At 45.6% G+C, this 17,667-nt stretch overlaps 1 protein-coding gene across 3 annotated transcripts in view; it reads left to right on the forward strand.

Moving 5' to 3' along the window:
* Nucleotides 1-1,075: 1,075 nt before the first annotated feature.
* ITPKB (inositol-trisphosphate 3-kinase B) overlaps nt 1,076-17,667 on the forward strand; it is a 108,583-nt gene continuing 91,991 nt past the window's right edge. Inside the window, exons 1-2 of one of the 3 annotated variants that reach the window (XM_077168565.1) lie at nt 1,076-1,368; nt 2,725-4,879. In XM_077168565.1, coding sequence (XP_077024680.1) covers nt 2,939-4,879 — 1,941 coding nt within the window. In that variant the 5' untranslated portion in view covers nt 1,076-1,368; nt 2,725-2,938. The other 2 variants (XM_077168566.1, XM_077168567.1) reach the window with 2 other exon arrangements.

Genomic DNA, 17,667 nt, shown 5'->3' on the forward strand with positions numbered 1-17,667 from the left:
GGCCAGAGGATCTCTTGGTTTCACATTTAACATGAGTATTTTCTTGATTGAGCAGTAGGTTGCTACATAAATAAGCAAGAAATGTGTTTGCTACAAAGTAAAACTTTCCATCTGAATTTTAGCTAATGGAGATATAAAGACCAAATTTTAAATCTTCTCAGCCTCCCAGCTGATTTTTTCCTCTTTCCACTAAATGATGCAGTTTAACATTTAGGAAATTGTGCAAAACACACTTGCAGGGAAGGAGCTTAAATGGGGTAGGATCCCCTGCTCAGTAATGCAGGATCATGTTCTTTCTTTCCCACCCAACCCCTTTTTCTGTGTTGGTAACCCAGGAGGAAAGCTCTTGAAAATGATCCAGTCTACAGGAGACTGAGCAAAAGAGTTTCAGGCATTACTCAGGCCTTTTTAGTTCCAGTACTATGCTTTTTCTTAAAATAGCAAATGTCACATTTGCAGTGTGCACTTATAGATAAACGTGCAATGTAAATCTAGCAACTGCACTGCAAAACCATCCACAGCTCACAGCCCATCCAATCTTTCAAACTACGATTGTGTTGCATTTTTAAAGTTGCAACTTTGCAACGAGGTGCCCACAATGTACCATCTTTGTGTTTGCATATTTATGTACAGGAAGACAAACGGTTAATATAGGATTTTAGCCCATTTTAAATGCTAAGAAAGGTCCCCGTAGATTATTTTGTTTAAAACGCAAATTCAAAATTTTATTAAAAACATCTTCAAAAATAGTTTTATAAAGCTAGACATAAGCAAGCCTCGATCGAGGGGTGGAAAACGGATCAAATATCTTTAACCCGCAGAAGTTAAAAGGCTTTTTTTTTTGCTAGCTAACAATGGAAACTTTTTTTTAAGTGTGTTTCCCTCCCTCGGTTCTGCCAAGCAATAGAAAAAAAAAAAAAAAAAAAAAAAAGAAGAAAAGAAAAACTTGTTCCGCTGAGTTCAACCCCAGACAGGCTCACAACTTCCTTCCTGCTTTCCTCCCCCAACCCCCGCCTTTCTCCCTCCTCCCCCATCCTCCCCCCAACTTTTTTTTTTTTTTAGTCGCACATTGGACAAGCAGCAAAGTAACCCAGAGCAGACACTGACAAGGGTAGTGTCTGCATCGTCGGGTAGGGGGTGCAGGGCCTGCCGGCTTCGTCACCGCCCGGATCGCTCGGCCTCTGGCGCCCAGGAGCCGCCCACCCCCCCCCCCCGCCCCCTTTCGCATGCCTCTTTCTTTTTGTCTGTCATAGTTTGGTGAATAAATCATTTCTGGTGCTTTTTTACTTTTAAAGCCATCTCATCCCTACAAGTCTGCGTCCTGGGCAATGTAGTCTGCACAGAACCCGGGAACCTCATCCATAGCAGGTAAGTTTGGCGGCTTTTTCGTGGCTCTCGCCTCTGAACCCTCTTTCTTCTCACTCCCCCCTCTGGAGCGGAATCTGGGTGTTCCGGGTTGTGAAGAATCGGAGAAAGGTGGGTTGAGGAGACCGGGAAGTGGGTTTTATTTTGGAGGGTGGCGTGGAGTAGAAGTAGAGAGAAAGAAGCGAGAGGACAGTCGGCGTTTCTCCCGCCCGCCTTCCGGGCGGCTGGCTCTGCGCCGCCTCCCCGGGTGCTCCTGGCTACCCGGCTCCCGCAGCCCGCGGCGCGGCTGGCGTTGGATCCGCCGCCCGGGATGCTGAGCAGCCCCCCGGGGCTCAGGGCACCCGCCCTGGGGAGTTTTGCAAAGCCCGGCCCGCCGGGCTGCAGCCACGCACAGCCGGAGACTTTCCGAGTGCACAGGGGTCCGGGAGCCCACAGAGGCGCGCCACACACACACACACACACACACACACACACACACACACACATACACACACACACACACATACATACACACACACACACACACACACACACACATACATACACACACACCTCCGGGGTGGGCATCGGGGGGGGGGGGCGGCGATTACGCGATCCGGTGGAGGGGAGGAGCAGCTGCTTGGCCCCGGGTGCCCTCACTCAGAAAACACGCTTGTTTAGGGGCAGGTGACCAGATTAGTATTGAAAAATGCCTCGGCCGCGGCCTCAGCGCCCGCCCAGGCATTCGTAGGCTGAGGGACACAGCCCCAAGGCCAGGGTCAGGAAGACAAAGCTTGGGCACGCGGGCGGCAGGTCCTGCTTAGGTTCTCTTGGACCCAGTCCCTGATAACCCCGAAAGGGTGGAGAGGGGGTCCCTGAAGTCCAGAGGTGGGGGCGCCTGGAGATAACCAGTGTTTGCTTGTGGCCCAGGAGACCCGCAGAGAGCGCAGGACGCGTCCTCATTCCCCGAGCAGAGCAGTTGTAATCAGCCCTCCCCGCGCACAGCTCACTTAGAATCAAGTACTTCTGCATCGTTTCTCCACCAGTCCTGGTGGGTCCTGAGACGAGTCTTAGAATCTGGAGTTTGAAGGGACTTCAAAGCGCCTCACGACCTGGAGTCGGGGTGGGAGACCACCTGGGAAACGGGCGACCCCAATCGCGCTGGCGCCCGAGCCCGGCTCGGAATGTGCTCACGCTGAGCCGCGTAATCCCCGTATGTGAGGTACCCGACTACACCTGGTCCCGGACAAGTTGGGGTTCCCGCAGTACCCCCCCCCACCCCCGCCGCGAGCTAGACCGCGGACCCCGCCGCCCTCGCTCCTCCTCTTCCCCGACATCCGCCCTCTTAGGGTCCTGACTCTTCTCCTTGTGTCTCCACAGCGGATCGTGTCGGTGCAGCTGTTTATGGAGTTTTGGGAGGGGGCTGAGCCCGCGGAAAGGCCCCTACTCCGGTGCCCAGGTCATGCCGCCCCATCGGTGCTCAGAGCCGTGGCCGCTGGGCCTCCGCGGCTGACGGGTTTGTCGCGGGAGGAGGAGGCGCCCGCGGCGGGGCCGGAACGCGAGCCGCGGCAAGCAGCGCGGCGGGCCGCCTACTATGGCTGTGTACTGCTATGCGCTCAATAGCTTGGTGGTCATGAAGAGCGCCAGCGCGAGCGGCGGCGGCGCGGGCCCCAGCGGCAGGGAGACGCCCCCGGCCCCCGGGAGGGCTGTGCTGAGCCCGGGTAGCGTTTTCAGCCCCGGGAGAGGGGCCTCCTTCCTCTTCCCCCCAGCCGAGTCCCTGTCGCCGGAGGAGCCCGGGAGCCCTGGAGGCTGGCGGAGCGGCCGGCGCAGGATCCACAGCAGCAGCGGGAGCGGCAGCGGCAGCGGCAGCCTCAGCGGCAGCGGGAGCAACATGGGCAGCCCGAGCTGGGCGGGTCGCCTGAGAGGGGACGGGCAGCAGGTGGTGGCCACAGGTACCCTCTCCCCGCCAGGCCCAGAGGAGGCCAAGAGGAAGCTGCGGATCCTGCAGCGCGAGTTGCAGAACGTGCAGGTGAACCAGAAAGTGGGGATGTTTGAGGCGCACATCCAGGCGCAGACCTCGGCGGTTCCAGCGCCGCGAAGCCCGCGGCTGGGCAGGGCGCGCTCACCCTCCCCGCGCCCCTCGCGCAGCAGTAGTCAGCCCCCTGCAGGAGTCCTGGCCCAGTGTGCCCGCAGCGAGGAGAGGAGGACAAAGTCCTGGGGCGAGCAGTGTCCAAAGACTTCAGAGGTGGACGTTGAGAGGAGAGCGGGCTCGCCCAGCCTGTGCCCTTCGAAGGGGAAGGGAGGAATGGCATTTTTCCCAGGCCCGGCCGCCACAACAGCATCCCGGGGGCCTCAGGGTCCAGCAGCTTCAGGAGGGCTGGAGAAGGGGATCCTTGCCATTCACTCCTGGAGTTCGCCCCTGGCTGTGGAAATTGACGAGAGGTTCCTTCCTCTGTCCGGAGCTAGGAGTTGTCAGGCCCCCTCACTGGTGGGAGTTGGCTCAGCACTGGCCACAGATGTGGCGGCCACATCCACAGGGTTACAACGCCTGCACATCCCAGCCCTGGCTGAGCCACCTAAGAGGGCCGGTGAGCTGGTGGCTGCGCATGCCCGCCAGGCCCCGGAGGAGAGGCAGAGACGGCCTCTGGGAACTGATACAACAAGCCCAGACCCAGAGACGGGTAGGCCTGGCAGTGTGGAACCCCCTGGGAAGGTGGAGAAAAGAAATCTGCCTTGTGCTATGACGGGATCCAGAGCACCTAAAGCTCAGGAAAGGCCGGAGGAGACAACTGTGAATGCACAAAGCTTGCCGCCCTCTGAGGTCCCAAGCTGGTCCCAGCGACCAGGACCCCTTTGCTCCACAGGCCTGGAGGAGGCTCAGAGTGGGACTCCAATGGTCCAGAGGCCAAGGCGTGACTCCAGCAGAGGGGAGGAAGGGTCTCAGACACTTGGCTTGCTTGGGGGCAGACACACAGCACAGCAGACAACCAGGGAGGTGGAGGCAAGAATTCCCTCTGGTCAAACGCTGGAGCCTTTGACCTGCTGGGAAGTGGCAAAAGATCTGAAAAAGCTTCAGTGCCTTCCTGGGGACAGGGTGGCTATGCAGTCCAGTAGCTCCAGGGCTTGGCTGGGCCCCGTGGAGGAAACTGGTCTGGCCTGGACGTGTGGCATAGGCATACAGTCAGAGAGGACTTGGGGGAACCAGCCGCAGGACACAGATGCCCACCCCAGCTCACAGCTACTGACCTCTGATCAGAAGGACACATCTGTTCTGAGGGAAACCTGTAGTCCCAGCAATATACCTGCTGTCGTCATTACAGACATGGGCACCCAGGAGGATGGGGGCTTGGAGGAGGCACAGGGTAGCCCTCGGGGCAACCTGCCCCTAAGGAAACTGTCCTCTTCCTCGGCTTCCTCCACGGGTTTCTCTTCATCCTATGAGGACTCAGAGGAGGACATCTCCAGTGACCCTGAGCGTTCTCTGGACCCCAACTCAGCCTTCCTGCACACTCTCGACCAGCAGAAACCCAGAGTGGTAAGTCTTGCCTCGAGATCTTTCCACAGCTTTTTCAATAGCCCTTTGCTGCCTTGTGTTTTCTCTTTTTCTTACTTTTTATTGAATTATGAGGACTCTATTCTGGACCCTGGAGCAGTTGCAACTTATAATTCTTTGTAGGTGTGTTTGCTGGGGAGGTGTGAGGCATATACCATACACTTTGTAAGTTGGGTTGGAGAAGGACGGGGAGTCTGTACTTCTGCTCTTTCTATGCAGGTGTTCAAAAACAATTTTGTAAGATCCCTCCTAGAGGTCAATAGTCACTTCCTGAGAAGGTGATATTTATGAGTGTCACCAAAAACTTACTCATTAATCTCCCAAGATAGTGAACAGAGCTGTTGAGTGTCAGCTTTTGTCTGATTAGGTGAAAATACTGAATTCCATGGTTTACTTGGGTGGAGGAGAACTGACAAGGATCTTTGCTAATAGGCCAGGAAATGAATGGTCTGATTCTATGACAGAGCCCTGAAACCCAGAGCTGTGGTCGTGGCCCATCTATTGGGTGAAGAAACACCAAGCTTCAGTAAGTTAAGTGAGGACACTGTAGGGCCAGAGTAACTAAGGTGCAGTTTGATGTAGGGATTAAAATGAAAATCATGCTTTGAGCTAAGCAGACACTTCCTTTAGTAACACAAGATGTTGTGTTAAGGTTGAATTGCCTGAGATAGGCACCTGGGTGGTATCTCTAAAGAGGGTAATTCCAAATGGATATATTTGTCAGCCTCTACAGGTACATTTCAGATATGTCTTCATGTGCATCTGTTTTGATTCATTACACTGACATCTTGTTGTGGCTATGGCAGTAGATATGACTTCATTTTTGTTGCATGGTTAATCTCACTTCTAGGCTGTTTTTAATTTTAGGAGTATCAGAGTGTCTTCCAGAAAATATAAAAGTTGAAGCTACACTTCTGAGAAAGGCTGGACTTTCTCTTCACTTTTCCAGAGCGTATGGGAGAAATTCCTAGTTGAGTGTGATACCACTCTGACCATTTTAGCAAGGGGTAATTTTACTACCGTGGGGGAAAGACTACATTTTATTATAGTGGATCACCTTCCAATTTCATCCTGAATATCAAATACTATTTATTGTACCTTGACAACTTGCACTGCAATGACTGAGAGCTTTACATTCTTACTTTACATCCTTCTGTAAGATATTTTGGACTCCAAAGTATGTTATTCTCGGACTCTTCAGAAATCAGTTTGCATTTTTGAAGACTAGGCATTTCTTATCTTGAAACTCTCATTGTTGCTGATTATCGGGATACAAAAGTGTATGCAGGATCTGGCCCCAATCAGCCTGGCCTTTTGTGGCCAGGAAAGAGCCCCAGACACCTTGTACCTGGTGTCAGGAACAGGCATAGCAGCTCAGAGGAGGGTGGGTCCACCTGGCAAGGATGATGGGGTGGTGGTTGGAAAATGCTTCTCACTGAGGGCGTGGCTCAGATTTCTCTGCCTTCTTGCCCAGCAATTAGAGGTTTAGTAAATACGAGGTGGTCCTCTGCTCCTCTTCTCAAATTTGCTTTTTAAATCCAGAAACGTAGCGTCCCAGCCAAAGTTGCTTTAACTTCTTTTCCAATTTTCCATTTGCCCTTTCTAAAGGTGGATTAGAAGCTCCTTCTGGCCAGTTTTCAAAAAAGTTTGTATGTCTTGTTGTTTGAAAAGGGTTTTTAACAGGAAGTGAGCTGACAGGGAGATAAGTAATGACAGGTGATATATATATATATATATATATATATATATATTCATTCACCAGAGAGATGCCAGCTGAGAAACCAGAGGGTTAAGCAGTGTTCTCAAATTTGCTAACAGATCCAGAGGTTGAAATGAGGCCTGCGTGTTGTCTGGTTTACCTTCCACTTTTAAACAGGTTTTCAGACACCCACAGAGTAGAACCAGGGAAGAAAAAAAAAAATCCCCTGCCAGCGTCACTCTCTGAATCACGTGCTGCTGATGGGGAGCGTGTGTGTTTGGGGTGGGGGTGGGAGTGGGCAACCAACTGGAAATTATGGGATCCTAGGGACTTTTGAGCTTTTGGTTGAGTGCTTGCATGGTGAGCTAAGTTTTCTTCTTGTATAGATTGTTATGCTGGAGCCTTATCTCTGTGACACCAGAACATCTGCTCCTTGAGTCCAAAAATCACTTAATTACCTGAATATTTTGTCTGCAGAAGCCCAGATGTCTTGATTGACTGGATTTTTGGTATTTTATAGCTAAAACCTGAGCCAGAGCTGTCTGAGGTCCTGCAGCACCAAATCTGCTGGCTCTTCTCTGGGCTTTGCTGCTTCTGACTGTGCCGCTGACACTATACGTGGACACACTGCCAGTCACACATGCTCACGCTACCCACATTCACTCAGGCATGCACTCTCCCGTAGCTTTGAAATTGCATGTTTAGCTTTCCAATCACACGTACCAACCCTTAGCCCTCAGGTCCACTCTGAGAAAGTAGTTTTTAAGTTGCCTCGCCTTCGCACAGATTAAAACCTTTTGTGCCTCCTGTGGCACATTCCTGCCGGGGAGGATTGATTGTGTGTGATGCTGTGTGTGAGCAGCAGGTGACAGCCCAGAAGATGCCCCAAAACCTGCCTTCTTTCTTAACTGTCCTGCTATTTGGTCTTTCCTGAAACTCATCACTGTTGGGAGTAATTAATAAGTTTCAGAGTCATAAAATGGGGAATTCAGAAGACCTCCCTCTACTTAAAAATAAGGTGAAAAGCAAGTTGTTTGGAGATGCGCTCTGAAAATTACTTAACCATTTAGGTTATGCAAATCAGCAAAGGCCTCTTTACTGGAAGGGACTATGGTGAGAAGTCAAGCTCTCCTCATTTGCTTCCATGGGTAGGAGATACAAAGACATCGTCAGAAACATGCAAAGTGCTTTGGGCCTTGCCTGTAGCTTTGGAGGAGCCTGATATGTCTGACCCCCCAAAGTATAATTACAACGTCCCACGTTTTTGCATCTGCAAATCTGTTTATGAAAAGGATCAGACACTTGAATTGCATACCTAGCTTGTAATGGCTTAACTGTCTGTCCAGAGCATTCACACTTTTTGTTTGGAGCACTCACACTTACTGTTTGGGAGCATTCACACTTAGTAACAACTGAAATGCACTGAACAAAATGTGTTCTCTCTTTTGTTCCTTGAAAAGACTGAAAATCAGTTCTTTCTTTAGATTTCTCTAATTCCATGTAAGAGTATCTAGGCCATGAAAACCCCATGTTTAAAATACTGTATTAAAATATGGATGCATCTTACTTAAAAAAATAGATTATATAGGTTTATTTCAAAATTGAACTATACGTTGGTAGTTGATAGGACAAAATATACTGCCTTAATTACTGGGGGGATATATAAAAACTGTGATAGAAAATCCTTACCTTCCTGGTGCTTAATAATTTTTAAGGACTGTTGGAATTTTGTTTTCCTTTGTTTGTTTGTATTAACTAGTTAATTTTTTTAAGATTTCTTTGTGGAAGATGGACTCCTATACATAGAAGGAAATTCAAACAGTTTTAAGTAGTTTCATGTGTTTTCGAAGCATGTAAAAATTTTGATTGGGTAAAGTATATTAAAATTTCAGTGTCTTAGTGGGGCACCTAAAAAAAGGGAATCTAGTGGTGAGTACTTTTAACTAGGAAAATCTTTTCTGGATAAGAATGGTGAAAGCCTAGACTTATGAGGTTGTAAGTTTAGGCTGCATATTGTTTTCATAAGATGGGACACTCTTCTCTCAAGATCTTTCTGGCAAATCCGCTGCAGCTTCCAGAGTTGGAAGACCCTGAGAAATTTATATGAGGTTTTGGGTGTTATTCTAATTGTTTAGGGGTAAGGAAACCCAGAACCAGAGAAGCAAAGGGAATCAAGGGCATACTCATCATCTCTGCCTCTCTGGCTCAGTTTCCTCCTCCTAAAATGTGTGAGTTGTATAACTGTGATCTCAGGGGGCCTATCTGGTTCCAACTCTCTGGGGCTATTCAGTTCTAGGTAACTGGTTCAAAACTGGTTAGGTGAAGTATTCACCCAGAGTGTCTACAAATGGACCTTGGGCACTGAGCCCACAACTCTGGGTACATTTAATTTTGTGCTTTTACTTGAGACCAATTGATTGATCTGCCTGTTTTCTATCTCTTTACCTGGAGAATGGTTCTTTTTAATTTTATACTGAAAAAGCATCATCAAGAGAAAGTATCAGTACTGTACTCGAGATGTTCATTACACTGATAGTAGAAGGCTGTGCTGGTAGAATACTAGAACGTTGGCCTAAAAAGTAAAAGATGCATTCTGGAAACTGAAGCTTCACCTATGCAGAGCCAACATATCACTTGAAAGACCATGTTTATCAAAGATAATAGTAATTCAGCCAACTTAAAATCCTGGTGGGGTATGATTTAAAAGAGGTTGCTTCTTGACCTTGCTACTTTTCATGCACATCTTTAGTCATTGCAAAAATATAGTTCCAGACTCACCTAGCCTTTAAGTTTCACAAGAAAAACTTACTACATCAATCAACTGATGTTTTTAGAGAAATGTTTTTAAGGGGTTACTTGAATCATACTCAGAACTTTTGTTTTCAAGTCCTAAATTGCTACCAAGTCACTTTTTTTTATTTTGTTGGCACACACCTGTTAAATGTCGTTACAGATTAGATTAGTTCTGTGTAATTTATTTAAATTCCTTGGAGTATTGATAGCATTGTTTAGGCTTATTTTATTTTGTCAGGTTTCAACTTAGTTCTCTAAAAGTAAAACTTTAAACTATTTGATGGAAAGCAGTTTTTATCTTGGTAGAACATGCTTTGTAGACTCAGGTAATCAGTCTGATTTGGAATTAATACAGCAATTCCTCTAAATTGTGATGTGATCACACCATCATCGTGATGGATCTATCAATGTTAATAAGTGATAAACCAGCAGCGTCCATGGGTTATATACATTTCACTCTCAATTCCATGATTTGCATGCCTGGCAATGGTTTTTCCTGACAAAGTAGAATTGGTATTTTGTGAACGGTGTACTTTTCACGAATTGGGGGAGCTTACTGTTTTGCCAACTAAACTGTGAACTCTTTGGTAATGTGAAAAGTTCTTTAGAGCGCCAACAGCCATGTTCTCTTCTGAACGTATGCCCTGCTTTGCCGAAAGTGTGTGCCCCTCCTGTGACTTACTGAACCAAGTAATGATGTCGGCACAGATCTCAATGACTCAGAGCAGCTCAATGATATGAGAGAAACACCCAGCACCATGGCTTTCCTTCAGACCTAGTCTGTGGGTCTAGTGGGTCTGTGGGTCTAGTCCGTCTGAGCGTGGAGGGCAGTTTGGAGGTCCAGAAGAATCTACTGATCTGACCTGTGGCCTTATAGACCAGCTGGACTTGGTGTAGTGCGGCCACCAACCTGGAGTCTCACTGTGGCCTCCCCAGAGGCCGCATCATCTTCTGCTGTGCCTCCTCTCTATTCTTCCCACCTTCCTGGTGGAGACAGCAGCCCTGGTCCTTTTTTCCCGGAGCGAACTGTTATTTTAAAGACAGTTCGGGTCTCCGTGGCTATAAGACACCATGAATGTAAGTGACCTCATTAGGAAGTTAGGGCTCTGTGCTTATTATTAAACAATAACAAGAACTATATATATATATAGTTATAGTTATACATTAACATGTATATGTTATATATATATATATATAACATATACATGTTAATGTATAACTATAACTATAGTTATAATATTTAGCATTATATGAATCTTAGATCTGGGAGAGGCTTTACAGCCCATTACCTCCAATGTCTACATTTCACAGATGAAGAGAGCAAGGTCAGAGAGTGTTCAATACAATTGTAGGAACCAAGCAGACATTCTTCATTAAACAAAAGAAAAATAGGAAAGAAGAACTTTATTAGTGGGTGAGCACCTTACCTTTGGAGATCCACCTTGGGTATAAATAGTATGTGCTTTTAAAAAGTTTGTTAAATGAGTGAGTGACTTTATGAATGAGAGAAAATATCTCGGTTGCATTATCTACCCATGAAAGAAATATTAAACTGTCTAAAAGATGAAGAACAAAGCAAGGGAAAAGGAACAATGAATAAGTTTGTTGCTTATTCTGCACTCTTGTTGCCTTAGGGTTAAGAGTGCTGGGCTTGGGTTTAGAAGACCTGGATGCAATTCAGGTTTACATATACTACCTTGGACAACGCCTGCAATGCTGCAATAAAGGGGGAGTGTAAATTTTTTTTTAACTTTTTTTATTGTATAGTATAACATATATACAAAACAAAAGAAATAAAAAAAGCAATAGTTTTCAAAGCACTCTTCAACAAGTGGTTACAGGACAGATCCCAGAGTTTGTCACGGGCTACCATACTATCCGCTCATATTTTTCCTTCTAGCTGCTCCAGAATTTAGAAGGCTAGAATGCTTAAATACTTTTTTATCATCACAATTAACTTCTTTTTCCTTCTTTTTTTATGAACAATAACATAAATACAAAAAAACTATACATTTCAATGCATAGCACCACAATTAGTTGTAGAACATATTTCAGGCTTTGACATGGGTTACAATTTCACAATTTTAGGTTTTTACTTCTAACTACTGTAAAATACTGGTGACTAAAAGAGATATCAATTTAATGATTCAGCATTCATATTCATTTCCTAAGTCCTTTCTTCTGTGTATAATTCCACCATCACCTTTGATCTTTCCTTACCTCTCTTTGGGGTTGTTTGGGCTATGGCAATTCTAAATTTTTGCTATTGGAAGGGTCTGTCACTAATATGGGGTAGGGAGATGGAACTATCTGATGTTCTGGAGAGGCTGGGCTAGGTTTCAGGACCTACCTGCACCAGGGACCCATCTGCAGGTTGTAGGTTTCTGGAAAGTTACTCTAGTGCCTGGAACCTTTGTGAAATATTATATATTGCCCTAGGTGTTCTTTAGGATTGGCTGGAATGGTCCTGATTGGGGGTTGGCAGGTTATGATAGGTAGCAGGGTCTACTTAAAGCCTTTGTAAGAGCAACCTCCGGAGTAGCTTCTTGACTCCATTTGAACTCTCTCTGCCTCTGATACTTTATTAATTATACTTCTTTTCCCCATTTTGGTCAGGATGTAATTTTTGATCCTATGGTGTCAGGTCTGGATTCATCCCTGGGAGTCATCTCCCACGTCACCAGGGAGACTTTCACCCCTAGATGTCATGTCCCACATAGAGAGGAGGGCAATGATTTCACTTGCAGAGTTGGGCTTAGAGAGACTGAGACCACATCTGAGCAACAAAAGAGGTCCTCCAAAAGTAACTCTTAGGCATGCCTATAGGTAGTCTAAGTTTCTCTGCTACCTACATAAGCTTCACAAGAGTAAACCTTATGATCGAGGGCAGGGCCTATTGATTTGGGTATCCCTAAAGTTTGGGACAGTATCAGGGGATTCCTTGATGGTGAGATTTAATAGTTCCATATTCTTTCTCCCCTCCCTCAGGGGACTTTGCCAATACTTTTTGATTATCTGGTTAATATACTCGAGGATGTTTCCAGGCATTACAATAATCTATTCAGGATTAAAGGACCTCTTTCTTATTCTGTGCTTCCTGTGTTTCAGTTGTTCAAATGAGCTATACAGATACATTGAATTAGATTATGCACTACAGAAAATTTCAGATCAAATAAACCTTTCTTTCATTGGTCTCAAAGAGTATGTGTGGTTCTAAAATATAGATATTCTCTTCCTTACCCCTATGTTCTGAATTACTTTAACCCCAACCTGTTCAGCTTCGTTCTTAACTCTAAATATCAGATTATATATATAAAACAGCCTCTCAAAATCCAGAAATAATCACCACTCCAGACTTAATGTGTCTGCTCTAAAAGCTTACAATCTATGCCCCTTATAAGCATTTTCTAAAGGTGACCATACCATTGTTGTTTTTTGCTTCTGGCTTATTTTGTCTACCAAATGTCCCACATGCTCATTCACATCATTGCATGTCTCACGACATTGTACCTTTTGTAGCAGCACAACCTTCGTTCATAAGTATACACCATCATTTGCCAATCTACTTCTCTGTCAGTGCATCCTTCAGCCACCTGCATTCATTGGGCATCATGTAGAAGGCTCAAAGTCCACAGTCCATCAACATTCTCACTTTTAGGTAATTTCATTGTTCCCAAGAGACAGAAAACCAATAAACACACCCTTGACAAATAGAAAATCTAAACCTCCTCTTAACTTTTGTCCCTCACCAAGGGGAGTGTAATTTTGACCTCACAGAGTGGTAAGATTTTCAATGACGTAATGTTTAACAAAGTGCCTTGTATAGCACCTGGCACATAGTAGAGGCTCAACAAATGTTAGTTGAGGTGGGGTTGGGAGAGATCGGGAATGCTGTTGAGGCAATGTCTATCTGGCAAATATGTTGGACTCCTTGAAAGAAGTGCTCTGTAACAGTCCTGCGATTTTGTTTAAATTTTACTTTAATCCCAGTACAATCCTGGAAAATGATTCTGCCTCAGCCATAAAGGTTGGAATGGAATTAATTTTTCAAAGATCTGTACATGTGACTGCATAGGCTATTGTGGAACTACAGCCATTTCCTCAAACATATTTCATTGAACATTTAGAGTAAGGTTGGCCTTATATCTCTGTTTTCTAGTAGTTTTCTTTTGTTCAGATGGGGAATCTGGGGATTACTTTAAGATTTAGAGACATTGGTGATTAGCTTGATCAACAAAAGTGCAAGCTGTGTGGGGAGTTTACATGCCTCAAGGAACGAGGTAGACAATGACCAGTTTTTCAGTGTGTGCAGGGAAGACCACTGATGTTTCTTACTTTACGGCAGGGAGGGCTTCCCAAGCTTTCCCTCATAAGAAATGACTTGTGATAGTCATTTTACTAGTAAGCCAACATGCAGACTTTTTACGAATTTGTCTGGTCTGTTTCTCAACATTTCCATTAAATTCACCGTTAGAAATCTGATCTTACCCCCTCTGTGGAGCTTTATTGGACATTTTGTTGACTTGATAACACTTTAATGATTGAACCCTTTCCAAAGGGTATCCCTTCAAACCCACTAGTCAATACTACATTTTTTTAATTTTTTGAAGTTTTTACTTCTATTTTGCTCCAAACCTGCTATTAAATTTTATGGTAAAAATAAGCAAAAAGTAGGAGCTTCAGACGGTAGGCAAGCAGAATGAATTTCTGTAATTCATATATACGTATGATTTAATTTGAGCATTTTAAATTAAAATGATTTAATTTTGATTCCCCATTTCTGATTAAATAGAAAAGCTTCTCAACTTGGGGTGGTGGTTGTGAATTTTCAACTAAAGAGAACCCTCCCCTGTGAAACTCACTGTTGCCCTGTTATTCTAGTATTTTACTTTTGCGGTAAGATTCTGGATGGAAAGGGAAAATGAAATGACACTGCATCTCAAACAAAGGCATTGAGGTTATTTTGATTGACCTGGTGACTTAAGATGAGAGTTTGCCTAACCCAGGGATGATAACATTTATTAGTGATACAGGGTCAGGTCCCGTTCTTGGCCAAGAAGAGCCCTCTGATGAGTGGTCCATTTGCTCACACTTATAAGGTTGGCCTTAATGCATCGAGGGGAGGCTTGCAAGAGGTACTTTTGCCTTTAGGTTTTTGAGCATTGACAGCAATTTCTTTCTCTTCACCCCTCTTAAAGAGATCTCTGCATCCTGCCTATCCCTGCCCCCCCCAACCATTCAATCAAAACGGATAAACATTTTGTACCATTTTTCCAAGAAGACTCTGTAATACATTTTCTAATCCTAGCATTTAATTCACACAGGGAGTATTCAGCTCCTGCAGACAGTGAGATTTGGTTTTTTGGTGGCCCGCCATCCACAAAGCCCAGCTTGCAATCTCTCTTGGTATGCTGAGTGTTTTTGGGACCTGGACAATTGCAGGGGAGGTCACTGCACCCCCAGGCAGTTCCCAGCAAGTGTTTTTCCAGTTTCACTGACATTCTTTCCAGGCTCAGCTCAATTTGTTTTCGTTTTTCTCTATGGCAATTGATGACTGAGCCTTAAAATGTATAATTCAGCAGGATCTCTTGTTATGTGCTTCTTCCATAGTTGTAGAGGCGCTGGTGTTTGTCGAATCTTCTGACATTCATACCTGTGTAATGGTTTCTTTTTACAAGTCAGCTATTTGAATAGTGGATTTAATAAAATATGCTTCCTAACTGTAGAGGAAAGGATGCTGGCGGATCTGAAGAGGAGCTCGAGGAGGATCACGTCTGTAATCCTTCTCTAACCTGAATCTATTAGCAGGAAACTGGAAAGGCCTGTGTATGGTAATGAGATAAACAGTTTAATCTCTTAACAATGTTGAGTGGAAAATCCAACTGCCGGTAGCTTAAAATGGCTAGAAGGTTTTGTTGGGGACAGCAAATCCTGAGACCCAGATTGCAGAGCCAAGGCAAAGAAAATTGGTTGCTGCCTGCTAATGCTGGGAGGTAAAGAAAACACTGTTAAGATTTGGGAAACGACTCAGAGGTCCTTAGAGATACAAGATGCGCTAATATAGAGGACATTTTGAATATTCTGTGATTTATATTTTAGTTTATATGAGGCCTTTGTAACCTTTTCCTCTGTTTCTTTCTCCTTCATCATGTTCATAGTCAACATAGGATTAAGTACTCATTAGTATACACTGTCTTCTAATTCAAAGTAATTTAGGAGACTCACTGCCTTCTCTGAAAACTTTACCGGCCATGCCATAGGCGTGTGCAGTGTGCTGGAAAGGTCAGTGATCTCACAGTCAGCACTTGGCCTCTTTGGGCTTCGGTATCTTCATGGGTAAAATGGGTATATTGGTAAAAGTCTACTTCATGTGGTCTTTCTGAGTCACAAATGTGACAGACAGTGTATGTAAAGTTGTTTGGGAGACTGTATTTCCTGTGTGATTTTAATTATGGGTATCATGATGTTGCTTTTAAAATTTTCCAAAATGAGGATGGACTATGGCAAGTGCCATACCTGCAGGATATTCCAAAGTCTGTGTTGTTTAAAGACAAAGAACTATGTCAAAAACAATCTTTATGTCTCCCACAGAGCCAGTTCTGAAGTGCGTGAAGCAGTGGAGATAGGGGCAGGAGTGATTATCTTTGCTTCACTGCAGTTGCTGCCCAGCCTCCTCCTGCCTTAGTGACCATCTCCATCAGAGGGGACGGTGTACAGAGCTTCCTCCCCACTGTAGTTTGCTCACTTGTTAGGGGGGATGCAAGTGGGAAAGACACAGGGAAGGATGGAGAAAGGAGAGGGCCACCAAGTAGGGGTCTGATGTTCCTGGAACAGGGTTGTCAACTCCTGCATAATTGAGGGGAGACTGCACCCTATCAAGTGTTTTCGGATGCTTGATGGGAGCATTGATTTTTCCAATGCCTTCTGTGTCTTTTTACATTCTGCAAATTTATACTGGGTGCCTCCTATGTATGGACTGGGGCCTGTGCTAGTTCCGGATACTTGTGCTGCCTTTCTCCTGTCCTGTGTCAGGTTAGAAGTTGGATCTCTGGTCAGACAGACACCCACGTTGAGCAGCAGATGTTGCACTTTAGAGGCCGCCCAAACAGTAGGCATTTATCTGACATTCATGCCTGCACATACCTGTGCTGAAGAGAATGGCTTAACTGATGTCCCTGGAGACCTGCCCTCTAAGACCGAACTGATGCCAACAGACATATTTGAGATTTGTGACACTCAAGAACAAGTGGTATGGTCATTAAACAAGCACATTCATTCAATACGAGTTAATAAATAATGGACTGATATCATCAGGTGGAATGCGAAAAACACTCCAGGGCATTTTGTGAAATAGGGAATATAGGAATTGAATTTGGGCAGCAGCCACCATGAAAGGAGGATGGGGTGAAAGCTTGAGTTTGCTCCCTCTGTTACAAGTGGTCGAGTAGAGAGACTGCTCCAGTTCCAAAGGCTCTGGGCTCTTGGAAAAAGGGCAGCCCCCAGTGAAAGCCTTAACACAGCACATTGCACACCACGCTAGTTGAGGCTCAGCTGCTAAAAGGTGTGGGGCTTGGACAGAGGCAACTGTTAATGTGTTCTAGTGAGGCTAAAGTGGGTCTTCAGCTCCAAGTGTTTTCCTACTTATTCTTCATGCCCACACCTCCCCCACCCTTGTACCCCTGTTGACCAGAGGGGCATGGCCAGGGGCATGGCCAGGGAAGCTTGGGAGGGACTTCTGTCCAGTGAGTGTTTACTGAGCCTGAATCTGTGGAAGATCCTAGGTGGTGGAGGTGATGTGGTACGGGGTAGTCCCAGGTAGGTCAGGACCATCCTAGGTTTGAGTCTAAGCTCTGCCTCTTCCTGACTGTGTGTGTGACCCTAGAGAAATGTCTTACCTTTCTGCACCTCAGTTTCATCATCTATAAAATGGGACCAATAATACCCACTTTAAAGGGTAGTTGTGAACTTTAAGTGGGGTAAACCGTGAAGTGCCTGGTACAGTATCTGGACATACTCAACACTCAGTAAACGGTTGCTTGGGCTTTTGCGGCAGCGTGGCATTGGTCCTCAGCCTCCTAGGTCGGGCCTGCAGCCTCCACCATTGGCTTTGCTTGGGTGAAAGTAAAGCGGGATAGCTGAAGGTGTGTTGATTGCTGTTCACTTCTGAAAAAAAAAATAGTGGGGTCTGGGGCTCTTTGATCTTGAGGTTTGTGGGAGACTGAAGCTGTCTTTGAGGTCTGTGTGGGAGAAGACTTGCTCTGAAGTGAAAAGGAGCAAG

Source organism: Tamandua tetradactyla, chromosome 7 (genome assembly GCF_023851605.1).
Source record: "Tamandua tetradactyla isolate mTamTet1 chromosome 7, mTamTet1.pri, whole genome shotgun sequence".
Taxonomy (NCBI): domain Eukaryota; kingdom Metazoa; phylum Chordata; class Mammalia; order Pilosa; family Myrmecophagidae; genus Tamandua; species Tamandua tetradactyla.